The 26,260-nt window shown below is 38.1% G+C and overlaps 1 protein-coding gene and 1 long non-coding RNA gene across 21 annotated transcripts in view; one reads left to right on the top strand and one right to left on the bottom strand.

The window, feature by feature from the left end:
* The window catches only part of BAZ2B (bromodomain adjacent to zinc finger domain 2B), a 117,135-nt gene that overhangs the window by 81,337 nt on the left and 9,538 nt on the right, over positions 1–26,260 (top strand). For 11 of the 20 annotated variants that reach the window (XM_064435398.1, XM_064435413.1, XM_064435402.1 and 8 more), the window contains 15 exons: positions 279–371; positions 473–534; positions 5,535–5,600; positions 6,306–6,371; positions 6,988–7,032; positions 7,284–7,316; positions 8,505–8,570; positions 10,942–11,082; positions 11,837–12,091; positions 12,846–13,060; positions 14,450–14,524; positions 19,643–19,886; positions 21,500–21,562; positions 22,776–22,920; positions 25,402–26,066. In XM_064435398.1, coding sequence (XP_064291468.1) covers positions 279–371; positions 473–534; positions 5,535–5,600; positions 6,306–6,371; positions 6,988–7,032; positions 7,284–7,316; positions 8,505–8,570; positions 10,942–11,082; positions 11,837–12,091; positions 12,846–13,060; positions 14,450–14,524; positions 19,643–19,886; positions 21,500–21,562; positions 22,776–22,920; positions 25,402–26,066 — 2,234 coding nt within the window. The remainder of the gene's footprint in view (positions 1–278; positions 372–472; positions 535–5,534; positions 5,601–6,305; positions 6,372–6,987; positions 7,033–7,283; positions 7,317–8,504; positions 8,571–10,941; positions 11,083–11,836; positions 12,092–12,845; positions 13,061–14,449; positions 14,525–19,642; positions 19,887–21,499; positions 21,563–22,775; positions 22,921–25,401; positions 26,067–26,260) is intronic. The other 9 variants (XM_064435411.1, XM_064435407.1, XM_064435401.1 and 6 more) reach the window with 2 other exon arrangements.
* LOC135309306 (uncharacterized) lies at positions 19,650–25,406 on the bottom strand. The gene is made up of 3 exons (XR_010369619.1): positions 24,032–25,406; positions 23,554–23,630; positions 19,650–23,320 (listed from the first exon to the last, which is right to left on the bottom strand). It is a non-coding gene; the product is annotated as an uncharacterized LOC135309306 (long non-coding RNA).

The following is a 26,260-nucleotide window of genomic DNA, read 5'->3' as shown; positions in this document are numbered from 1 at the left end:
GTTTAAAAATGAACCAGCATTATTGGTATGATTCTGTCACTTAATAAATAATATTTTCCTCTGACAGAAAGTATCCGCGTTCATTTGCACTGTTGACACAGATATTGATACATGATGTGCCATTAATAGTTCATAGAAAAATTTTGTAGATGCCAGTGTGTGCAAAACAAATCCTCTGTTTGCTCTGCCTTTACAACATGCAAATGTCTGGAACATGAACTGTATCTATTGTTGGAGAGCACTGTTTTTATGAAGATAATATTTTCTTTTTGTAATAGAAATAGCTAGGCAAGCAGCACAAATAAAGCTACTGAGAAAGCTTCAGAAGCAGGAACAAGCACGAGCTGCCAAAGAAGCAAAAAAACAGCAAGGTAAGTATTACTTGTGCAAGGTTGTGCATGCTAGGGGATTTTTTGGAAAAGTTACCTGTCTCTTGCCATGTTCTGCTGATATTGTTTTTTTTGTTTGTTAGCTATTATGGCAGCTGAAGAAAAGCGAAAGCAAAAGGAGCAGATAAAGATAATGAAGCAACAGGTAAACTATGCAATTGCTATATAATAAGCTCTTTATGTTTTCATTATCATTCAATAAGGTGTATTTCAAATACTTAGTAAATTACTAAGTATGCTGATTACAAAGTGTATGTTTTAAATCTAGTTCTAAAGAGCACACAGTGTATGTTAGTTAAAATTCCAAACTCCATTAAATCCACCACTAACCCATGTCCCCAGGTGCCACATCAGCACATCTTTCAAATTCCTCTAGGGACAGTGCTGCCCTGGACAGCCTGTGCCAAAGCTAGACAGCCCTTTCCATGAAGAAGCGTTACCTAATATCCGAGTTAAACCTCCCTTGGTCCAATGTGAGGCCGTTTCCTCTTGTCCTGTCCCTTGTTCCAGGGAGCAGAGTCTGACCCTCATTTGGCTGCACCCACCTGTCAGGGAGTTTGAGAAAGCAAGAATGTCCCCCCTGAGACTCCTTTTTTCTGAGCTGAGCCCCTTTCCCAGCTCCCTCAGCTGTTCTGGTGCTCCAGCCCCTTCCCCAGCTCTCTTACCCTTCCTCTCGGGACATGCTACATCCCCTCAATATCTGTATATGATCTCAGCATCCCAACACCTGGAAAAAGTACTAGTATTGGTTTGCCTGTAAGTGACATGGGAAGAAGACAGAGATGCTTTTTGCCAGTGTAGAGAGAAAATTCATGTGGCCAACCCCTCAGCTGAAGTTGAAGCTGCCAGAAGTATGGGGGACAACAGAAAAAAGTTTTTTCAAATATATTAATGGCAATCCTACTTGTGTTTATAAATTGGGAAATGAGGGGCTGAAGAGCAGCTGCAGGAAGGGGTCTGGGTGTCCTGGTTGAGGGCATGTTGGATAGCAGTCAGCAGTGCCCTGGCACCCAGGAGGAACATCTTTGCCCTGGAAGGCATCATACCCAGCTTTGCTGGCCTGGCAGGGAGGGGTGTGTCCCACTCTGTTCTGCACTGGGGTGGCCTCACCTTGAGTCCTGGAGAGAGTTTGGGCACCCCAATATAAAAAGGACAGTAAACCATTAGAGGCTGTCCAAAGAAGGCCATGAGGATGGGGATGGGACTGGAGGGGAAGTCTTAAGTGGAGCGGCTGAGGGACTTGGTTTGTTCAGCCTGGAGAAGAAGAGACTGAGGGGAAACTCATTGTGGTCTTCAACACACTCAGGAGGGGCAGTGGAGGGGCAGCTCCGATCTCTGCTCTCTGTCACCATTGACAGGACTTGAGGAAACTACTGGAGCCGAGTCAGGAGGTTTAGGCTAGGTATCAGAATAAAGGCTGACCAACCCAAAGGGTAGTCAGGCAGTGGGCAGGCTCCCCAGAGCAGTAGTCACAGCTCCAAGGCTGCCAGAGCTCCAGGAGCATTTGGACAATGGTCCCAGGCAGTGTCCAAATGCTCCTGTAGCGGTGTCTGTGCAGGGCCAGGAGTTGGATTGATGACCCTGGTAGGTGCCTCCTAGCTCAGGATACTCTATGATTTTATGACAACTTGAAGTGCTAACAAAACCAATAAAAATATTAAACCCTTTCACATCTTTGAAATCTAAGTATTAAATCCTGACGTGCTTCTTTTTTTTGAGTAGTAAACCAGAACCGGTGTTACTGCAGACTACCTTAAATATCCCCTTAATAGACAACAATTAACTCTTGTTGGTAACTGTTTAAACGTTGGTGGTTTTTTGGGGTTTTTTGTTTGTTTGTTTGGTTTTTTTTTTGTTGTTGTTGCTGTTTTTTTGTTGTGGTTTTTTGTTGTTGTTGTTTTTGTGGGTTTTTTGTTGTTTTTTTTTTTGTGTGTGTTTTTTTGTTTGGTTTGGTTTTTTGTTTTTTGTTGTTTGTGGTTTTTTTTTAAGAAAGTGCTCAGTGTAGTAGATACAGAACTCGAAGTTGTCACTCTACCAGGTATGACTTACTGTAGAAAAGGCTGAGAGAACTGGGACTGTTCAGCCTAGAGAAGAGGAGGCTCAGGAGGATCTTGCTAATATTGCTAAGTAGCTGAGAGGAGGTTGCAAAGAGGTGACTTCTCTCAGAAGTACCCAGTGACAGGATTCCTTCTGAACATAGGGAAACAGTTTGTCACTAAGATGGCAACTGAGAACTGGAGCAGGTGGACCAGGGAGGCTGTGGAGCCTCCCGCATGGATTTTCAACAGCAGCCTAGATGTGGTCCTGGGTAACTGGTTCTAGGTGACCCTTCTGGCGGGGGGGTGTGGACAAGGTGACTTCCAGATGTCCCTCCCAGCCTCAGGCAGTCTGCTCTTTTGTAGATTGTGACCGTTTCAACCTGTCCACTTCTTAAGGCAACCCATACTTGTTAAAGAAAAGGAGCATGCTATGATTTTCAAGTGGTCCTTACATTCCGAGGAGTGCAGGGAGCAAGAATTTTTAAATTGTCAAATACATCAAATCCAGACCTTGTTTGTCGTCATCATGTTCCTTCTTGGTGTGTAACCTGATAAAACTCATTTTTTCAATGTGCAGAGTACATTCTTCTCTGATACAATTCTTTATTCTGATCTCTGCTGAAAAGTTTGCTCTGTGTTAACTCTTACTTTTATGGAGTTGAGAGTCCTGCATTTTGGTCACAATAACCCCCTGCAGCCTTATAGGCTGGGGATGGTGTGGTTGGACAGTGCCCAGGCGGAGAGGGACCTGATGGACAGCAGGCTGGACATGAGCCAGCAGAGTGCCCTGGTGGCCAAGAAGGCCGATGGCTCCTGGCCTGGGTCAGGAATGGTGTGGCCAGCAGGAGCAGGGAGGTCATTCTGCCCCTGCACCGGGCACTGGTGGGGGCACACCTCAAGTGCTGTGCCCAGTCCTGGCCCCTCAGTTTGGGAAGGACATTGAGGGGCTGGAGCACATCCAGAGGGGGCAGCGAGGCTGGAGAGGGGCTGGGAACACAAACCCTGAGAGGAACCCCTGAGGGAGCTGGGGGTGCTCAGTCTGGAGAAAAGGAAACTCAGGGGTGACCTTATCACTGCACAGCTCCTGAAAGGTGCCTGTGCTCAGCTGGGGCTGGGCTCTGTCTCCAGGCAGCACAGATAGAACCAGAGCACACAGCCTCAACCGCACCAAGGGAAATTTAGGTTGGATATCAGGAAAAAGTGTTTTACAGAAAATGTGATGAAGTTCTGGAATGTTCTGCCTGGGGAGGTGGTGGAGTCACCATCCCTGGGTGTGTTTAACAAAACCTGGATGTGGCACTGGGTGCTGGGGTTTAGTTGAGCTGTTGGGACTGGGTTGGACTTGATGATCTTTAAGGTCTCTTCCAACCTGGTGATTCTTTGATTCTGTTCCAACCTGGTGATTCTTTGATTCTGTGAGAGGGTGTAGCACACGCTTTCAACTTTTGCACTGTTTTGTTTTAAAGTATAATTGGGGATAATAGAGATTTAAGGCCCATGCTGTGAGCTTCACATGGAAGCTTCATGTGGAGAACGTTCAGCACTGTCTGACCAAGGCCTCTGAATTAATTTTCTTGATTATGATGTTGGACTTCTCAACAGTTTACAGAGCTCATAGGATTTGCCTGGAGTTTATTAGATTTCATGTATTAGAGCTCTGTTTGTCAGAAAAACGTGGTATGTCTTTCTCATCCATGATTGCTGTTTTACTGTTAAATATTTTAAATTATCTTTTCTTAAGAGCTTGGTTTTGGTTTTAGTTATTTTTCAATAAAGTGTATACATCACTATGTGTTCTCCAGAGAGTAAAATTTTAGAGTTATCCCTGTTCTAAGAGTCTCAGGCCAGCTCATGAGAAAACAATGTATTCTGTACATATGGGCTTTACCCTCACTGTTGGGAAAGCTGTCTGCTGTTCCAGAGGAGCTCACTGAGCTCCTTTTCAAGCTTCTGGTCTACCCCTTCCCCAGCTTGTAGGGCTATTCCATGGTCTGGGTTTTGCTATTAAAACTTCACAGGAAGTCCAGCTGGATGTATGCACTGTTCTTCAAAATGGTCCTCTCTAGTCACTGTGGCTCATTCAGCTCTTTTGAGATAATCGAATAATGTGCTAATGAATTTTTAATAGCTAATTTAACAGACAAACCTATGCAGCACAGGTAGTGTGAAATGATTCCAGTGTTTGCAATGATTACATTTCTCAATCAGTGTAATGAGACTTGGTTCAGATTTTAGGGAACTAATTTATGAAGAAGAATATGTTAGAATATGGTTGCCCAGCATCCATCTGTGGAGTGCATAACTTGATAATTTTCTTCTCACCATGATAAGACATGCTTAAACGTGTTGTAGTACCCATGGTTCCGGTTCCAATTACTTCTTTTGTTACAGCATGTATAAAATTCCATCACTAAACTGCATACTAAAGCTTTCAAAATTAGCATCAATTACCTGAGTGCTTTAAATATCTGGAGAAACTGGAGTGTACTTAGCTGAGCATGTTACCCAGGTTGCATGTTGGGTGAGTGTTCCTGGCTGACAGAGCATGCATGAGCTTTGGGTTTTGCTGAGCTCAGCTCGCTGTGCTGCCCATGGGACCATAATGGCCTGAGAGAGGCTGCAAGAACTGAGGCACAGACAGTGCTTGGACAGACCTTGCTATTTTTTGATCAGAGAGATCACTTCAAAACATCATCTGTTTCATGGCATAGCTCACCCTTCTGTTCATTCTTAACTAGCTTCACCACTGTCAGCTGGAATTGGAATACTCTAGTTTCCTTACTTGGTCATTAATCTGGGCCTTTTGAAGGTGTTAAAAAATAATAAAAACTTTGACAACTTAAACATGAGCACCCATGCATAACTAGGTGTGGCCTCATTCAGGGTTATACCAGACATCTAATATTAGTAAAATTTCTAAACATATGGGAACAGTTGACTAAAATGGGTAAAACTCGATAACAAAAAACTATGTATAAATTTTGTCATTTTTAAAATGTAAAAGTATATGTATAAAAAAGTATAGTATGTAAAAGTATATGTATTTTAAAAAGTATAATTTCCTTTACATGTATTTTTTAAAGAAGTAACTTTCTTACCCTTGTAGGAAAAAATTAAGCGAATTCAGCAAATTAGAATGGAGAAAGAACTTCGAGCTCAGCAAATTTTGGAGGTAAAAATAATGGCTCAAATGTAGTTTTTCCATTGCCATTTTAAAATGTTGTATTTTAGTAGTCACACATGTAGTTAGAAGGGTAACTAAATATAGCAGCTCTAACAACCTTATTTCCAAAGGCCAGTTCAAAGATGTGTCTTAAATTATTTTTCTTAAAAGGTCAGCATAAACTGTGATCCATAATCTTACAAGTATTCACACTTGGGCTCACAATTTTCTGTCAGAATAGTCTTGTGCATACATAAGTTAACAACAGAGCAATTCCTTAGAGAAAAAGTAGAGTAGCAGGATATTAATACAATGCTTTGTTCTATATGAAGTGCAGTGGGTTTAAAAATACTATGTCTGTATTAGAGTACGCTCTACAGTTTTGCTAGTGTACTAGCAAAAATAAATTGCTAGTTTTCAAGTCTCCATTGATATAAAAATTCATAGTAATCTCTTTGCCATTTCTATGTGTGTTGGTTTCTTAAAATAGCCAGGTGAAACAGTTTTGAGTGGGATTTGAAATTTTGATTGATTTTTTTTTTTTAAGTAACTGAAATATGAACTGATTGATTGTGAAAGCTGCATTAGAGATTTCTTGCAGGGTATGCAATAAGTGATGATGTCCTTAACTTTTAAAAATACATAACTTTGCTTCTAGTCAGATTATTTTCAAGTTGTGATTGTGCTGTTGTGTGACCTGTTTTGCATGCACAGGCGAAAAAGAAAAAGAAGGAAGAAGCAGCAAATGCCAAATTATTGGAAGCGGAAAAACGAATAAAGGTTAGTTTAGAGGAGCTCCAAAAACAAGAACTGTGTTAATTTGCATAACGTATGTTTATGTATAAAAACAGTAAATCTGGGAGGCTCTTCGTTGATAATGAAGCTGTACATAGAGACAGCAAATAATGTCGTGTATGTATGGTTATAAAAAGGCATGAAGTGTATGCAGAGGAGTTTGTGTATGTGTGACACACACACAGATATACAGAAACAGTACTTTATATGCCATTACCATGGTTTGCATAACAAAACGTTCACGCAGTAACATTATTCACAATACTCTTTTAAGCACACTTTATCGAAAAATGATGTTGCTTCTTGGCAAGCATAGTCTTTCCTAGGCTGTAATGCATGCAAGACTACAGAACTCTTTGACAAACACTGGAAAATACAGTGTCTGTGTGTGTATATATATAAGTACCTCTATTGCTGCTTCGGCATTCTAGGTTCTAACATGGAACTCTCAACTCATCAGACTTACTATCATGTATGTTGTGTTTACTTCTCTGTGAGTTAGAATATAACACAGATGTGCTGTTTTAGCATGGCAGAACTGTGCAATTTGGTAAGCAAATTTTGATTGATGTTTTAAAAAAATATACTTCTTCTGTTGAAGGAGAAAGAGATGAGAAGACAGCAGGCTGTTCTTCTGAAGCACCAGGTTGGTATAAGTTTGGTTGACCAAACAGACAGAATGCCAATTATCAGCTGCTACTTTCAGTTGTATGGGGGCGGGGTGGAATCCTCAAAATATGCACTTTTTAAACTTCTGGGTTTGATTCCTGCACAGATTTTCTTTCGCCTTACGATTTTTTGCTTTGCTTTGGTATTGGGGTCTTTTGGGGGATTATAAAGTGGTTTTATGACTTTGTGATTTCTGTTTCATAATGTTGTGCCAACTCTTTCTACCAGGAGTTGGAGAGGCATAGACTAGATATGGTATGGGTATGTTTATTTTTGTACATCTAACACCGCATTGTGATTTGGTTGTGATATGGTTGTCATAGCAATGCATAAAATGTAGCACTGGCTGCTGTCATATTACATACTGCTGCATGGCTTTACAGCACAGTGCATTGCATACATCTGCTTGTCTTGTCTGTTAAGGAAAAAAGACATGTCTTGAACATGTGTATAAATTGAATGTGACAATAACTAAATGTGGTTTTTAACCAGGGATCTATGTTACTGATGTCCCAGTAAAAATTTGACTAGTATATAAAATCATGGATTGATGCAAAATCATTAGGATGGTCACTTGGATGATTTTTGCAAGCCTTGTCCCGTTCACTGGGAATGAATCCAGACATTTTAAACACAATTTGAATTAACCTGTTTTAGAAATCAGGGTGATGTCTTCCCCTTGTAAGATACTGAGGAAATTAGCTTTCAGTTGGTGGTAAATACATAATTTTATAAGTATACAATGAAATACTAGAATGTAATCCTAGCCTCACCAAAATAGATGATAAAATTCCTATAGCCTTTACTGGGGCCAAGATTTGCTCTTCAGCTGTTAAGCTGAAGGCAAATCCCCTGTACTTAGTGCCTTAGAATACTGCTCCTTAATGCATTTGAAGCTACTGACATAATTTACTGAGGGACAGGCATCAGTAAAAGCAAGTGTTGTTGCATATGTACATGCGCCACCACTGGCTTGATTAAAACTGAACTAGAGCTGATAAAATTAATCATGTTAATTTGTTGCTTGGTTAGAAAAATGTTAATACTTGCAATGTTTGAAAAAGACCAGTTTAAAATTTCTGCTGAATTGGCTATAGAAGAAGTAAATTGCAAGTTCCGTCATAGCAGATGTAAGGTAACTGACCTGTTCCAGCCAACCATTTTGCTTTTTGTTCTGCCAGCTTATGAAGGAGCATCACAACTGACCATAAGTAAATCTGTATGCTTCTTATTTACACTGTCTCCATGTTCATTGCTTTACCTTTTTGCTTTTGATTGTTCTTGTATTTGCTTTCTAAACCTGAACTAAAACATGCACAGACTTGGCCATTCTTGTCCTATATTTAGTATTTACTGTGACTCGTCTATTAATGCTAAATTTGTTACTCCGCTTTTTTATTGATTTGAAAATGTGGTTTAGTTTTGTTCTAATATTACTCGCTTCAACAGGAACGAGAACGGAGAAGACAACATATGATGCTTATGAAAGCCATGGAAGCACGTAAAAAAGCAGAAGTGAGTATTAACTCTGAAAGTTTGAAGTTTTCATAGTTTCGTTCTGCAGTCATCTGTAGAAGAGCAATGTCTTCTTATGTTATATATAATTTGATTTGTGTACATTGCAGCAGTAGGACAAGAAACATTAGGCACAAATTGAAATACAGGAAATTTGTTCAAACTTAAGAATGCTTTTTTACTTGGAGGGAGAGGGTTGAACATGGATGCAGATTGCCCAGTTTTGAGAGTTCTGGATGTTTTTGAGAGGAAACATAAGTAAAATGCAAAACTCCACAATTACTAATGTACTTTTTGTTTTATTTCTATATCTTGAGACTTGTTTTTATGTCCATATCCTGAAACTTTTCTAAGTAAAGTGCAGATAATGAAGATATTGAAATAAGATAACCATCGTTCTACCAAGTAGTATTCTCCCTAGAATGTAATTGCAAATTTCAATAAAAGTGACTGACCAAACCTAAGAAAAACTGAATAGTACTTCAGTACAAGGAAATAGAGGAAGATGATACCCCAAGCACCCATTCCACTCCTGGAAATCAGGCTACCAGGCTAAATGGTCATTTAGTCTGATCCAGTGCTCTAATTATATTTTTACTCTAATAGACATAGAATAGTGTTTATTTCAACCAGTAGAAGTAATGTTTAAATAGATTTATGAAATGTAGTGCAACTGAAGTTTTTTGTTTTAATCATAAATGTAAATTACTGTGTGGCCACATAAATATCCATATATACATTTCTTGTTTTCTTCTGTTTTGAATTGGTAAAAACAAGTTGTAAGCAATGCTGGATGACCTTGGGACATTTACATAGGCTAGGATAAAAGGCAATAAACCATTTTGAAGAAGCAAATCAGAGGGCATCAAGTTAGGGATTTTGTGTGTTGTGCTTTAGTGTATTGTGATTTTTCTATACAAGATGTCTCTTATGAACTCAGTGTAGATAAAGAGGGCCTATGTTGGCAGTACAGAGGATGCTTACACAGCTGTAGAGCAGCAAGCAGATGGGTAGTTCGGAATGTCAGTGCATTTTTTTCTGCCAGTGTAAATTGACTGGTCTAAATATGTTCTTTGTGTGTAATGTGAAACTCGATCTTGCATAAAATTCACTAAAGACTGTAGTAGTAGAAGTCATGATCTCTGTGCACTCACAGTGATTATCCACAGGTGTCACTAGTGGTCTGATAATACTCCATGTAGAATTGAAAGGAAGAATAGGAAGTCATAGGGCCTGCCAGAACTCTACAGAGAAGTCAGTGGTTAATACTGACCTACAAATGCAGCTGAGCCCTGACTTAGTATTGCCTATACTCTCATTGTTGCAAAATATGGTGGTAGTAAATGGAAGAGTAGAGTGACCTCTTAAACTAACAGAATAGTAGGGAGTGGTTCTGCGTAACAGGAAGCATCTTGGCTTGGTTCTTTAGCCCATCTGTGTCTGCAGGTGAAAAGCACATGCAGCATCTTCAGTTTTGGATTTTATCAGGTTCTTGAGTAGAGACACACACACATACATGAGTTTTTTATATGCAGAGTTCTGTGCTCTGAACAGGTGGTGCCGGTGTGTGGCAGATTCCATAGATTTTACACTCGATGCTGGTTGCACAGAATTGTGTAGGCAGTTGTGTCATCAGGACAGTGGATTGGCAGCAGAACCTCTGGCACCGGGGATGGGAAAGGCCACAGGAGCTCTAGGTTCATAGTCAGTCTTGGCATGTTACAGAGTTGGTGTAGTATTGGTGTGACTCCACTGTGGAGAGTGTTGAAGAGACAACAGATGCTTGGCTTCTCACTTGATGATGTGTGTGTTCTTATTGTGCATATAAGACATGAAGGACAACATGTTCAGTTTCAGGTTGTATGCAAAGTGTATGGTAATTCAAGGCCAGAAGCTACCTGTGTTTGAAAAGATCAGTTGTGTTTTATAAGGTATTCATATCTAGTTTATATATTATGGGACTTTTTAAACCATGTATTGTTTGGAGGGGTTTCTTAAGTGGTTTCTGCTGTAGCAGGTACAGATTAGCGATACTGGGGTGTAAGCAGAGCCTTTAAAATCAGGTGCCTTGAATGGCAGTTCTTTGCTATATTTTCACTCCATCATCTTTCTCAAATGGTACTTCAAAGAGTTTTTCTTTGCAAACATACTTGAAACCTGTGTCTGTATGGACAGGAGAGAAAAAAGTGAATCTTAGATTGCTTTACAAATTCAGTGATTTTGTTCTAGTTTTCCCCTCCCCTTTAATGCAGGTTCCTTAATAGATGTGGCAGTTATTAAGGTTACAGAACTAGAGCTTTTCAAATTCTTAGGTTGTTCCTTTGTAAGTTTAATACGTGGGGTTTATTTTTTCTCTTTTAATTCTCTTAAGGAAAAAGAGCGGCTAAAGCAAGAGAAACGTGATGAAAAAAGATTAAATAAGGAACGTAAACTGGAACAGCGAAGATTGGAATTAGAAATGGCAAAGGAGCTAAAGAAGCCTAATGAAGATATGTGCTTAGCAGACCAGAAGGTAATCACAACAACATAGACTTACTTTCTTACTTCTTGTTTGTGTATTTTATAATTCTGTCAATAACTTTCTTCTTGCAGCCACACTCAAAGCATTCGAGTTTTAATTGAGGTGATTAGAGAGCTATTTGAAAAATATACAAATACAAATTACTAGAACACTACACAGTAGCATATGTTTACTTAATTGAAAGCTTTTTGTTTAAAAGAGGCCTTCTTCCCAAACAGCATGATTGCTTAAAAAAAATCTTTACTCCAGTTATTTTTACATCAGGAATGTGCATCATGTCACAGTACACAGGCACTATATAGTCATCTAGAGAACTCTTACAAACTGTCGCTCAAAATGAGTTACTCTCCCAGTCTTCCGAGTTCTTCATTTTTGTCTGTAAGGACTTGACAAAGGTTGGGTTCAAAGTCTGTTCCAGAGAAATCCCTTCCCTTTTTCCACTAAATAATTTTACACCACCTTTTACAGTCATTTGGCTCAGAATAGGTCCTTACAGCGTCTCCTGGCCAAAAAGGAAGTATTTCTTAATCTCTTGCCTCCTATAATTTGTGAAAATTTAAGCGTGTTTCAGCACTGAATGGACAAGGGGTGCAGGGTGCCCCTTGAAAGGAAGGTTGCCTGTATCTTCCAGTATTGTCATGCTGTAGGTCAGAAGTAAGTGTCAATCAACTTTGCCAGCTGTTATAAAAAAAATTTTCTTTTTAAATATGCTACTGAATCTTTCACTTATTTCTTTGCTTTCCAGCCTTTCCCAGAGCTGCCTCGCATCCCAGGCCTCGTTCTTGATGGAAGCACATTTTCGGATTGTCTCATGGTAGTGCAGTTCCTGCGTAACTTCGGTAAAGTTCTTGGCTTTGATGTGACCATAGATGTTCCCTCCCTGAGTGTTCTTCAAGAGGGTTTGCTCAACATAGGGGACAGCATGGGAGAAGTACAGGACTTGCTTGTGAAACTTGTATCTGCAGCTGTGTGCGATCCTGGACTTGGTACAGGATACAAGGTAAAAGAAAAAAATCCATAGTAAACACCCTGTATATACGAATGCATTCTTTATAATGTGTCTCTGACACCTCTCTCCTATGGATTTCCTGTGTCTTTCCTAATTCTTTTCTTCAGCGTCATGGTTCTAATGTTACTCCAAAACTTTTTGTCCCCTCAGCCTTCCCCATTTTCCAGACATGACAAATTTCTGTGCATTTTCTGTTCACACAAATACACATCCCATTTTTATTTGGACCTTTTGTAGGGCACTGTCACATCTGTGGCCATGTCTTTTAACTCCTTTCTATCTATTCCTTTGCATTCTTATCCTCATGTTATATTCTCAGTGAATGTTGCTATTTCTTTCCCTAAGGTCTGCTGTCTAGGTCACTGCATCAAAACCCCAATTCATTCATGACTCTCTTTCCTACTGGCCTTCTTTTTCATGTCAATACAGCTTTCTTCCACTCTAGAGCTCTTCATAGTATCATTGTAGACAACAGTATTCATCAATTTTCAGTTGGACAATGCCTTTTTATCCATTTAATGTAATCCATTTAATTATCGACAATATTATCTCTGTTTTTAAAAACTTAGAAGTGAAGACATGCTAATTTGTTACTCTATTTAAGATTTACATTTGAATAATCTCAGACAATAATCATGTTTGATGTCCTTATGTAAAAAAGTAAACAAACCTTCTATGAACAATAATATAGCCTACAAAGGTGTTTTTAAAACATGATTGTTGAAAATGTCTTTGTTCTTTGTAGGCTAAAACTATTCTTGGGGAACACTTACTGAACGTTGGTATCAATCGAGATAATGTGTCTGAGATTCTGCAAATTTTCATGGAGGCTCATTGTGGGCAAACAGAGCTGACAGAGAGCTTGAAGACAAAAGCTTTTCAGGCACATTCTCCAGCTCAGAAAGCATCAGTACTTGCTTTTCTGGTCAATGAGTTAGCATGCAGCAAAAGTGTAGTAAGGTAAGATTTTTCCCAAACAGGTGTGTGAAATTAAAATTATAAAAAATGTTGTAGTTGAGAAATACTGTGTATTCACTGTATTCTGTTACAGGAGGACTAATTACGTTTTTCTTACAATGAAAGCTGAAATTGGTTGAGTTCCTGCTTTCTTACCTTTATGTACTGTTGATATGATGGGAGAATACAACTTTTCCATGTTTGGTCTGTAATTTTGTTTTCAAAGACTGAACCAAAATTTCTCTAGCAATTTTTGGAATAAAAGTGATATTAATGGCCAAGAAATTTACTAGGTATTCTAGGGAATAATTTAGAACAGTTGTTCAAGGCTTCTGCAGTACACTATTTTCCCTCTTTTCCTTTTGTTTTTGAAGATGTTTTGAAGATGTGTCTTTAAGTAGGGTTATGAGGTGAGGTGGCATATTTGATGTATCATCACAGTAATTCAAGAAGGTGTGCATGTTGCATTTGTGGTCAGTAGTGTATAACATTTCATAATTTTAAATCCCCCCCTATGTTCAATAACTTGTGCAACAAAAACTTAGGAAATGCCATTTTCTGGGATTCCTGTTCTTCCATAGACTGACTGTTTTATTACCTAATTGAGTGCTGCTTTGTTTCTTAGTGTATTCTGCTGGGTTTGGTATACTGTGCTGCAAAAGTTAATCAGGGTTGCATAAGGCAGGAATGGAAGAGATGCTTCAGGTTTTCCAAAGCTGAAAAACAGCAGAAGTGAGCAGTGCAAGTGCTGTGCATCAACTGTTCAAGAACATTCATGTGTATCAGTCAAATTCATCATAGAAAGAAACTTTCTCATGTTGCAGATGACTGTTAGGTCCTATTTGTAGAAATGATCACTTAGAACTTGAGTTTCTATGTTTTGATCTTAGAAACAACTGTAATCTGCTGAATTGCTGAGGCCGGGTTGTCTCAGACATGGGCACGGAGACAGTGACTGCACTAAGCCCTCTTTTTGGTTCTTCGGTTTCTGCAGTGAAAAGTGAATGGTGGATTGTAGATCCCAGAGATCCTAGGTAGAATACTTCAGATGTACCAGTAGTAACTGTTTTTTCATCACAGGGCTACATGCTTTGTGGCAAAGACATTTGGAAGCTTGACACTGACATAGAGCTATGAAAAGAAATGTTGAATGCCATGCTTCTTGTGGAAAGAAAGCTGAGGTGATATTGGGGATAAAGACTGACATAAGTACAGCAGTGTGCCATGCTGGCATTCCTAGTATTGTGATTTCCTAGCTTTAAAATGATTTATTTTGAATTTTAACGATTTCTCAAAAGACAGTTATTTGATGGAAAAGTGTCTATACATAAATGTCTATCAGAAAAAAGATACGTAAGTTCACAGTTAATGGATTATTTTCATCTTTGACAGTGAAATTGATAAAAACATTGATTATATGTCAAACTTAAGGAGAGATAAATGGATGGTTGAAGGCAAACTTCGGAAGTAAGTTTCATTTCCTTAAATATTACAATATTTTTCTTTTTTGCCTTTGTTCACATACACTGCTAAATAGGGAATTGGTTTTAAGTACTAAATCAGCTTATGAAGTTACAGGTTTACCAAGACATCGGTAATCAAACTGCTTAATTAAGACAGATGCGGGTTTGGGATGTTGCAACACTGGTCAGTCTATTAAAGATGCATGAGATTCAGAGGGTTAGTGTCACTCAGAATTGGAGCAAAGTCAAGTCTAATTTTGTATTCTTTGAAGGAAACAAAAAACTTTTTAATTGGAATATTAAAGGAGCCATAAAATTGCTATTTGACATAATCAAAGTTTATTTGGACCTACCATAATTCCGAGTGTTCATTCTGAAAGGCATTTTAGGACAATGTGATTTTCATACAACAATTGCCAATTGGATTTTGCTAATTTATGTTATCTTAGTGTTTCTCATCTGTCAATGTCACGTTGTTCCCTATAGCTAGGGATCATATGTAAATTGCAAGCTTTGAGATATTTTTTATATTTCTTATATTTCTGTTTAAGGTAAAATTCGAACTTCTTAAGGGTTGTCAGTTTCATATTCACTGTTCTCCCATCCTACAAGACAAAATTCCATACAGCAACCATACTGGCTCCAACTGTCAGGAAGCTGGACGGCATAAAGTTAATGAATCACAGGGGGTAAAAACGCATAGCCAGACTCTGCTTTTTTTTCTTTGTCATCTTTACCTCTTGCTAGGAACAGTAAATCCTTTCTTAGTCCTTGCTTTAGGTACTTTCATTTCTAATCTTGTCTCCATTTTTTCCCTTTAATGTATCTCAGAAGGAAGAAGGAAAGAAGTAAAGAAGAAGGACAAGAGGGAGGTAGAGGAAAAAATCAGACCAATAAAAAGATATTCTCTACTAATACTACAAATCCCAGTCTGCGCAGAGTTGATGTATTTTAACCTTTAGGATAACCCAGTTACTTTTTTCCTGTCTTCATCTGTGTCCCCTCTATGGGATATGGTTTAAGAAGTGTTTATGAAGTTCTGATGTAGCCAACTTATCATTAGCAAAATGGGACCCTTCCCTGTCCTTGTCTTCTTAGGGCCTGCTTAGTCTTTCTCTCCCTCCATCAAACTGTAAGTACTTGTAGATGTAGGATCTTCCCTTTTCCTTATAATCTCTCATTTCTTCCCTGTCAAGTATTGAGCATCATACTCTGAAGCCCCAAGCTCATCCTCCTTGCTACCATAATTTTTCCATGTCTTGTTTTTTTTCCCTCCTGCGTGGGTTTCGGGTTCCAGTAGTGCTCTCCCTATTTTTGAGTGCAAGTATTGCAGCAGAGCTCGGAAATGTTGCTCTTCTGCTTCTTTGAATTCAATGAGCTTGATTCAACTCTCTCAATCTTTGATTCAAAATTTTTGAGTTTTCCACTTTTTCTGATGAATTCCAGGAAGGTTTTAGAAGAGCCTTCTTCAATAAATTTTAAACAATATTTTCTTTTTTATTATGTCAATTGTGTTTTCCATAAACCCTTAAAACTCTTCTGGGGCTTCTCTGAAATGAAATCTGTACACTTCAGTCTTCTTTTTGCTATTTTTTCTGCTTCCAGACTTCATTCTTATATGTTATCTTCCCCATCCATTCACATCTTGGTCTTATTTTTGAGCATCCCAGTTCCAAAGAGTTTCGCATGGCAATAACTTGTTAATTGAGTACTCGCTGTGTGATAGGAGCTGTGACCTCTTTTTACGTGCCTACAGTCCTTTATGTGCACCTCAGCACATGCCCCTCCTGCAGGAAGTGTGTAGGGGATGAATAACAGAGGCTGCGGAATGGATTTATGTAATCTGAGCCTGGTTGGCCAGTGTTTGCTGTCATTTATCTTCAAACCACTGTGTCCAGGTTGGCTACAAGTATATCCAAGGGGGATGAGAAGAGATTGTATCTGCATCACATGTGTTTGAGGAAGGATTTTTTTTGTGCTTATGTTCTCAATTTTTAATGACATAAGCTTCTCAGCTGGGGAGGAGGGCAAAAATAAATTCAAAAGCCTGTGCTTGACAGATGCAAATAAGGAACACTAAAATCCCAGGTTGGAAAACGGAATCACTGTAATTTGTTTTAAGGGATGTTTTCCCTCTTACCCCTTTCCCCACTCTTCCCTCCTTTTCTCCTCCTTCCCTCAAGGATCTTAATAAGTGTAATATATAGATGGTTGGAAATTTGAGTTCTGAACTGCCTGGACTGTTTCTGCTTAGCTGATCGTCAATAAGAGATTGCATCTATTTCCTTCTCTATCACATTTCGGTGTGAATCTTGGTACTAATCCCTTTTTTTCTAAAGGCACCTATCTCATATGATCAAGTCATCTTTCTTTGTGCTTTCTGTGTGAAGGCTGTGGTTAGACTGACCTGAGATGATTCTGTGATTTAAAACTAGATAATCAAAGTCTCAGCATCTCCTTTTCTATTACATGTCTTCTCTTTGGCATCTCTTTTGTAGTCAGATCACCATAAAACATAATAAAAATTAAATACTGCCTCTTAAAGAATTAGGTAATAATAATTCAGTTTAATAATTCGGTTATTCTAATAATTCGGTTTTATAAAGGACTTAAGTTTTTCACTGCAACAGTGCTCTTTTCACATGCCAGTGTTGTGGTATGCTCTGTGTAAGTTAATTTCTGTTGAATGAAACCATTTCAACTCTAAATGATGATGGTATATGAAAAGCAGTGTCACTAAGGGGAGAAATTACACCCTGAGTTTAGGTAGGAGATGCTAATGCTGATTTGCCAAACTTTAATTTTTTGAGACACAAGGTGAAGTGTGTTAAAAGTACAATGTTCAGAATTTCTCTGCATTGGTACTACCTACTACTTATATGCAAAAATTATGGGGAAGGCATGAACACTAAGTCAGAAGGTGAATTTTCCTTTTGTGATCTAGTAAGCATTATAGATCAGATTGGAGCAGGCTTAAGTCAATCATCTGGTTCTCTGATGGGCCACCCACTCTTTTTATAGGTCAGTAGACTGCATGATCCTCTGAGCAGTTGCAGATGTGGTTTGGTCCATACCTGAAAGTGAGAAAGACTGAACAGTTTCCTAAGTGAGGGTTTTCTTCTCTCAGTGAGGCATATGTTTTAAGTAGCAACAGAAGAATCATGCCGCTTCTTGAAATAACTGTACATTTTTAAAGTTATGCTGGCATTGGTTTCTGCCTCTGCACTGCTCTGAGTAGGGACTGCTGCCTTCTTCTGTTTGTGGTGCTATCAAAGAAGAGCATCTTTGGTTCGTTTGCATGTTTGATAATTTGCAGTATCGTGCAAGCTTCCTTTAGTGCTTGACAACATTGCATCTTTATTTTTGCTTTCAGCAACAGTTGCTTTTTATGTTTCTTCTGATTCCCTTTAGGTATATGAAAGAGGTGTTGGCAGGTCATGGAACATTCACTTGCCAGCTTTATTACTGAGTTGTCTTCAAGATTATCTTAGTGTATGTAAATTGTCTCTAAAATCATCCAGTGCTGCAGCAGACAATCCAGTCATTAACTAGTGATTTTGGTAGCTAATTCCTGTGTATTGGCAGGAATTTCCAGTCTACACAAAGAGACTTGAAGTTATCCTTGTAAAAAGGAAATTAGTTTTCTAAAAAACTTAATCAATAGCCTGAGCGGTATTGATGCACAGTGAGACTGAGGATTTTTGCACCATACCTGAAAATGTTATTTGTTTCCAAATTCACTGAAAGGCCTGAGATTTTTTAAAAACATATTTTAACTCACTAAAGCAGGTAAATATCCACTTAATGTGGAAAAAATAAATGTATAAAACTTTATAAATTCTCCAGTGGATTAACCAGTGCATAAAAACTCAACCCCAAACAACAGCAATAACAAAACCACACCAAGAAACCAAAGCCCAGCAGTTTTCAAGTCCCCTTGATGATTTCTTGGCTAACAGTCTTTTTCTATTAAAAGTGCTGCTCCCAGTTGAACAGTGACACCTTCATTTCAGTCTGTGCTGTTGAGAACTGACTGCGGTTATCAGCATTTTAGAAGGCTGGTCCATTTGTCAGTATTCCCTGGAACCAGTACTTGGACAGCACTCATTGTACTTGTAGCCACTTGCTGTATGGAATATTGTTCTGTAGGATGGGAAGAGAGAGGAGTACGACAAGGAAAAATTACGTCCTGGTAATTGTGTTTGTCGTTACCGTTCTGCTTTTCCCATCCTACCTTCTTCAGTCATCTCTTAAAAAATCTTTGTCTTTTCTACACGTTTATGAATCTCTTCTAAGTCAGTTGCGTTTTTGGTCTGCGTGATAAGTGACTGGTTCAGCCTGGCTATATACACCTCCTGTGGTTCAGCATGTTTGCCTGCAAGCTCCCTGATAGGTGGAACTGTAATTTTTGCTGTGTGGAATCTTGTCTTATAGGGGTTTTATAGAAGAAGGAAGTCTACTACAACCATAATAACTGGTATGTAAGTTTCCCTTTTCTTTCATAAAAGGAAAAATGACAGTTTGAGTAATCTGTAGTAGTTGAGGTAACTAAAATTCCCCAGGAAAAAACGTATATCTTAGAATAAAACATTCAGCTAAAGGTCTGAAGTCAAATAATATTTAAAGTTCATAAAAATCTAACATTAATAAAAAAAAAAAAATCAACCTTGCCATGCAATGTACTTCCATGCATGAAGTTTCGTACTTCCAAGTGAGGATTTTTGCCTTTTCCTCCCTGGCTCAGACACAGGTATTTTTTCATCATGTTCTTAAATGCATTAAATAAAGGATAAAAGAGTTGAAATGGTTCTTTCTTCTATATCGTCTTTCCTGAGTTCTCAGAATCCCTCCTGTGTTTTATTTCTTCTGAACAGTTACACATTAAAATTGACCTGGGAGAAACAAAGTCTATTCAGAATGGAACCACGAGTAGTAAGGGTTTTATAACATAAGTTTTTCTTGTTGACTAGTGACAATAAATAGAGAAAATGCAGTGTCATGATAGATTAGAAGCTCTAATTTAAATCTGAAATGTATGATTTTCTTTCAATCTCATAGGAAGAGAGGTATGTTTATGCTACAGCCATAATCCATCATTTCACCCTTTCTCATGTGTTCCAAGGCTTAGGATCATTCATGCCAAGAAAACTGGTAAAAGAGATGCTGTGGGGAGTGGAGATGGAGGCGAGGAACCCCATTCCTTGGAGACACCTGCACCCAGCCGCAAGCGCCGGCGGAAGGGAGGGGACAGTGACTACGACGATGATGATGATGATGACAGCGATGATCAGGCAGATGAGGATGATGAGGATGAAGAGGACAAAGATGATAAAAAAGGAAAAAAGGCAGAAGTATGCGACGATGAGGTGGGGAATTGTCAGTATAGTGAAAGTTCGTTTGCAAATGAGCTAAAACTTGTTTTCCTTCTGTTTTTCTGTAATATGGCACTGTTTCCCAAAAATCTTGCCATAAAAAGGAGGGAAGAATAATTTACTTCTAACATTTTAAAATTTTTATTAGTTTTTATTATTTTGTTAACTGAATAACTAACAATGCAGTTACATTTCACATTCTCTATTTTGAAGCTTGAGTGATCTTCTTGTGCATTTTTTCACAACTTCCCCCACATAGTCACTGCCTGACTTTATTTGATCACAAGGTGATAAATTTTGTTTGTCAGTGTCAGATACAATAGAGGAAGTATCAATGAAAGATTTTTACCTTGTTGAGCTGGTTTTTAATGGAAATGCACAGACTTCCACTGGATGGAACCTGATGCAAGGCACAAGTAATAGAAAATACTATGTTTTAAAGCACTTGATGCTGCACTGGGTGTTTTCTGTTTGCCAGAAAATGATCCATTCATGCAAGGTTTGAGGATTTTTAAGACTGCTTGAACAATGCATGTATCCAACATATGTGAACTCAGATGTTTGCATACACCCTTATTTAGAAACCCAGCTAATTTCTGGTGTAGGAATAGCCCTCTGTGCTGTTATTGTGGATTTATTTCAAGTACTATCATTTGTATGAATTTAAGAGAATACCTTAGAGGAACAGCCCAAAGTTCTTAAAAATAGTTCAGAATTTAAAAAATAGTAATATTTAGATTTCTAATCTCAAGTCCATCCCTTAATCCTTTTTCCTCATGTACAATCTCCTATGTTGGTGCACTGGGTGTTTCATGGACAAAATTCCAGTAACTGTACAGAAATTAATTTTCTGATCTACCAGAAGTTCCATTGCATTTGTAGTCTATGTAGTATTTCAGGTGGCTTACTTGGGTACACTTTTATGAAGCCAAGAAATACAAGACTTGTATCTTACAGTGGGGATGATTTTGACCATATTCTTTTGGAAACTTACTACTATCTACAAAGATTTTCTTCAATTAAATGAAAACTCTCATCATGGAAAAGACTCTAAACAGGCAAGAAGAAGGCAACCACAGACTTAATCATGAATGCATTCCTCTTCAAAAATCAGCAGGATTGATGCTGTGACTTTTATAGCAGAATTATAATTTAAAGTGGCTCTACAATTTCATGTAGACATTGAAATGAAATGCAAATGTGGACTGACCAAAGACTTACCAATAGGATTTGAAGATGCCATTATTTCATGCATGAGGAACTCTTAAAATTATTTTATCTGTCTAAAAAGCTTCGTAGAAACTAAGATTAAATTCTATAGTGTTGTGTTCATGGACAAACTGAGTTACTTCCAGTTTTCAGCAAACATGAGCTTTCTTCTTTGTCCACACGTGGGTGGTTTCAAAACATTCAAGGTGTATCCTCTTTTCAGTTGTGTTGTTGCTAGTGAAATATATTCCACAAGCACACAATTTGAACTTATTTTTTCTCTTTAGTATTTTCCTCTCATTTTCTGTTACATCTTTTTCCTGCAATAATGATAAGATATAGTAGTATGATTTTATCCTGAAATAAACGTGATGTGACAGTATATTTGGTGATTATAGGATGATGGGGATCAGACAGCAAGTGTTGAAGAATTAGAGAAGCAGATTGAAAAACTGACGAAGGTAAGAGATCATTACTCTTTTTTCTACTACAAATGTGATCACTGGATGTTATGAGTTAGTATATTAAACATAAATTTCAATGCTCCAAGTTAATATAAACTGAAATAAGTATCTACTCTTGTTTTGTGAAAGTATGAATAATGCTCTGATTCATGGCACCTGAACTGTGAGTTTAGTCTGGTGGCACTAAGTAGAGGTCACTCAAAAAGCAGTTAATAGTAATAGTTGATAATATATTTGCACTTCAGAGAATAATGTATTTTTTATCCAGATCTACTTCACATATTCCTGTTTGTTGATTTTAGAAAGTGATGACAAGTTTTGTATATGAGAAGCAATGGCTTCAGTTATACAATGGATTGTTGTTCTCATGCCCTCCTTTCCATGCTGATTTCTGCCATTGTGCTCCAAGCCAATACAGAACTGTCTGGGCTTCACATTATGAAAGAAGCAGCAATAAAATAGAAAGAGAAGTGTAAATGAGAAAGATGTAATGATATAATTAGGGGTACTCTAATTATGTTTTTATTGTTCCTATTAGAAAATTTGTCATTTAGGACTTCGTGTGTTGGTTTCTCTCATGTTCCAAATTGCAGTAAATTAGCAGTCCAAGATTCCACCTGACTTCCATCAGTGTCAGTTTAGCAGAGGAAGAATTGAATAAACTAACTGAAGTTCTTGTTGCCCCCCCCTCAAAGAGCTGTATTATGTTCAAAGACAGAGTTTATTTTTGTGTATTGTTGTTGTCATTCTTTTATGAACAGTTAAATTATCTCACCAGTCTCCCATCAAAAGCTGCATTAACATCTGTCTTCAGGGCTCTGTTTACCACTTGCTGATGCTGTGTAATTGTTAGGATTTCAGCTGTTCTCGTGCAATGATATATTTGTTTAATCTACTGCTTTTTGAGAGTCAGGGATTAAAAGACAAGGTGTGCCACTGCAGTGAGTTTTTAGTGGATAATCCTAGGCTGAGCCAGGGCGTGCTTTAATGGATTTTTTTTTTAAGGAAGCTTTGTAAGTAAAATCATCAAGGCAGCAACTGTGAGTAGAATATCACAACACACAGACACACCACTATCCCGAGTCTCTGAGAGGGCCTCCTTGTCTGACCCTTGAACTCCTGTTCAGTCTGGCAGCCAGATGTTTTCTGTAATAATGAGATTCCCCCCGCAACCCCCACTGATTTATAATGCTCTCCCTTTTCTAAATAGCAACAAAGCCAGTACAGAAAGAAGTTATTTGAAGCTTCGCACTGTTTGCGTTCAATGATGTTTGGTCAGGACCGTTACAGGCGCCGGTACTGGATCCTGCCCCAGTGTGGTGGTATTTTTGTAGAAGGCATGGAAAGTGGTGAAGGTAAGAGCCCTAAAGGAATGGTGGCACACAGAGGAGCACGAGGCCAAGATAGGCTGCCCATCTCTGGAGACACTGGCTTTGTGCAGCAAGGTCTTCGCCCTCAGCCAGATGCCCCCAGGCTGCTGTCAATAGAGCTTGCCTCTTAACATGATTCTCTGGTATCTCTGGTTATGAAAGAGCAGGTAATACCTTTCAAAACGAGGATTGCTATTTTGGAAATTTTCAGTTGTTGTGCTTTTACCTACCTGCAAAGTTTCTTGACTCCAAACTATTTCACCTTTCCCTACGGCAGTGATGTCTGTGTATGAAAATGAGGAGGACCATAGAATGCAGAAAAAATTTTCATTCTCAGATTTTCTGCAAATGCAGACTATTGTGTGCATGAAGATATAATAGACGTCTGCAAAAATATGACAATTACTTTCATGAAGTACCTTGTTTTCTAATCAACTACATGATTTAGTTAACCAGCAATTGCTGAAATCATGTTGCTAAAACTAAAATGTAATTTTGGGGTTGTGGCAGTTGTATATTAACTGTGGTTGAATTTTTCACACACCTTTAATTGGATAAATGCAGAAATTATGTATTAATCTGACATTTTTGTTAGTATTAGAATTTTTAAACATATACCTTCATTTTGGCCACAGAGAAATCCTTTCTAATTTTGATATAGATGAACCAAAACCTCATTTCTCTCACATTTTTTCCTACAAAAAATAGCAAGAAAAAGATCTGATGCACATCAGAATTGCATGATGTCATGAGAATTACATCATTCTAGAGAGCTGTTTAATTAACTGTAACAGTACAGAATAGTAGGAAATCTGAGCCTGGTTTGGAGTCCAAAAATAAGCACTAGAACTTCCCCTAAATGCAATCTTGATCATCAAATTCTCTTTCTAAAATGGGTAACATAAAAAGTACTTCCTTCTCTGTCTTCTGCTCCACATTAAGTTATGCTTTGAGTTAGGAATGGTTTTGCACAAGTAGCTGCATACAGAATGTGCTTGCATTTCTTTGGTTTACTGTATTTCATTATATTTTAACCAGATGAATTCCCAAATGCTTTGGAAATGGTACGCAAAGAAAATAGTTTACATATACTTACCCGTCTTAAAATAGTAAAAAACCACACAAGGTTTTAGCCAAGAGCTGTAGGGCAAACCTCTGTTTTTTAATGTTGTCTTAATGACAGTTTAATCTCCCTGAAAAAGAAAACAGATGTATTCCTAAATTCTCATTTACCTCCTCTTCCCCTCAGCTCTTAGTTTGCTCTCTTTATGTAAATTCTACAATTTATCTAATTCCATAACCCTAAACCTTGGAAATGGGAGACATAAAGTCTTGAATGATCTGTCCATTTAAACAAAACTTCTGTATCCTTTTTGTGTAGTCATTTTCATGTTTATGCTGATACCTAAATTGTTTATATCTTGATACAGACCATAACTGTGAGCACATTTTGGAGTTTTCATAGGAGGGGATATACTTTCTTTGTAGAAATCACAGTTTTTCAGGAGCAAGGAAATGTTTGTAGATGTGCTTGCCATGAACTGTAAGCCGTCTGTTTATTTGTGACTGCAATATCTGATGAACATGAAATAAGGAGTTGGATTTTCTACCTCCTTCTCTTATGCTAACAGTTCTCTATTAGTAGTGAATATAAGGGTAGAAGAGAAATGGTTAAGAAAGACTAGTAGTGCAAAGAAGAGAAAAAAAGTCTCTTTATAAAAGCTAGATCTTCAGATCTTTTGCACCTCCTATGTTTGAAGAAACTTGGGGTTTTTTAAATCAGCTTCTGCTTGCTGTACTATAAATTGCTTGGATGTTAGCTGTCTGCTTAGTTGTGTGGAGTTCCAGTCATGCTGAGTGGCTCTTGAAAGAGTATTAAACTTCATAGACTGTTGATATTGTTGCACAGTTAAAGTTGTTAATGATTTGTATTGAAAGAACTAAAATGTTTCATATTATTTTGGTATTTGGGGAATATCTGATTTGTAACAGGAATTTTGGTTCTCCGTGTTATAGTTGTCTGTGTGTTTAATGAAACAATCAGTTTCAAAAATAAACTTAGGGCTGTAAACATTGCACTCTCTTGATATCACCAGGGAAGCTTCTCGCTGAGGCATGTGGAGTCCTGCAAAAAGAAAGGTGGCAAAGATGTTTCCCATTCAGAGATTTTGCACTGGCAAACTACTTCAGATATGTGAATCCAGTAGTGTGTTAGCCATGTTGAGGTGATTTTTCCTAGAGGTGTTTAGTAGTGTTTAAATTTGTATGCCTAGAAACTTGTTTCCTTCTGCAAAGTGTGCTGTAAAGTGAGAAGGGATTTCATTAACGGCAACAACAGCAAAGACATGGGAATCTAACATGTGTTGAGCCAAAAACAAAGTTATTTTTAATTCAAACTGTGATCATAAAAAGTTTGTAAAATAGTTGATCTGTTACAGGTAATCTGTGCTTCTTGCACCTTTTCAGGTCTAGAAGAAATTGCAAAAGAAAAAGAGAAATTAAAAAAGGAAGAAAGTATGCATATCAAAGAAGAAGAATTTGAATCAGAAGAAAAATTGCATTGCTTACCTACAACTCACTGTGAGCCAAAGGAAAATCTGAAAGAAAAGGACAGCACTAACCTGTTTTTACAAAAGCCTGGATCATTTTCAAAATTAAGCAAACTGTTAGAGGTAGCAAAAATGCCACCTGAGTCTGACACTATGTCCCCAAAACCTAATGGCAGTACAGCAAATGGCTGCACATTATCTTACCCAAGTAACTCAAAAAACTCTCTCTGCAGTCTGCAACCCCCTGCATCACAAAGCTCCATTGAGAAGTCTGAGTCTAATAATCTTTTTAGTCCTAATGCCAGTGGGACAGGAAAGTTTTACAGTTCTCCACTAATTCCAAATGATCAGTTGTTAAAGACTCTTACTGAGAAAAGCAGGCAGTGGTTCAGCCTGTTACCGCGGGTGCCCTGTGATGACACTTCGGTCACCCACGTGGACACACCAGCTACTACAGCTCCACTCACTCCTCAGTCACATCCACCATCAAACTCACCGTCACCTGTTCCATCTCCTCTTCTGAGCTCAACCTCTGCTCAGAGTCCCATGGGATTAAGTCCTTTTGCATTGTCACCGCTGCAGGTAAATAAGTTAGTTTTTGAATAGCTTGAATTTGCAGACTTTATTTGGGCAGGATGTCTGTTGATACAAATTATTTCACAGATCTGCAATCATTATATCTGCATTTCTTTATTTCTTTTTCTGTTTCTAAATGTTAATAACTAAATAGAGAAGTTTTATAATACTAGATTATGATGTATCAAGTAAGCCAATGT

Source organism: Passer domesticus, chromosome 10 (assembly GCF_036417665.1).
Source record: "Passer domesticus isolate bPasDom1 chromosome 10, bPasDom1.hap1, whole genome shotgun sequence".
NCBI lineage: Eukaryota > Metazoa > Chordata > Aves > Passeriformes > Passeridae > Passer > Passer domesticus.
This window is presented reverse-complemented; position numbering and strand designations above follow the sequence as displayed.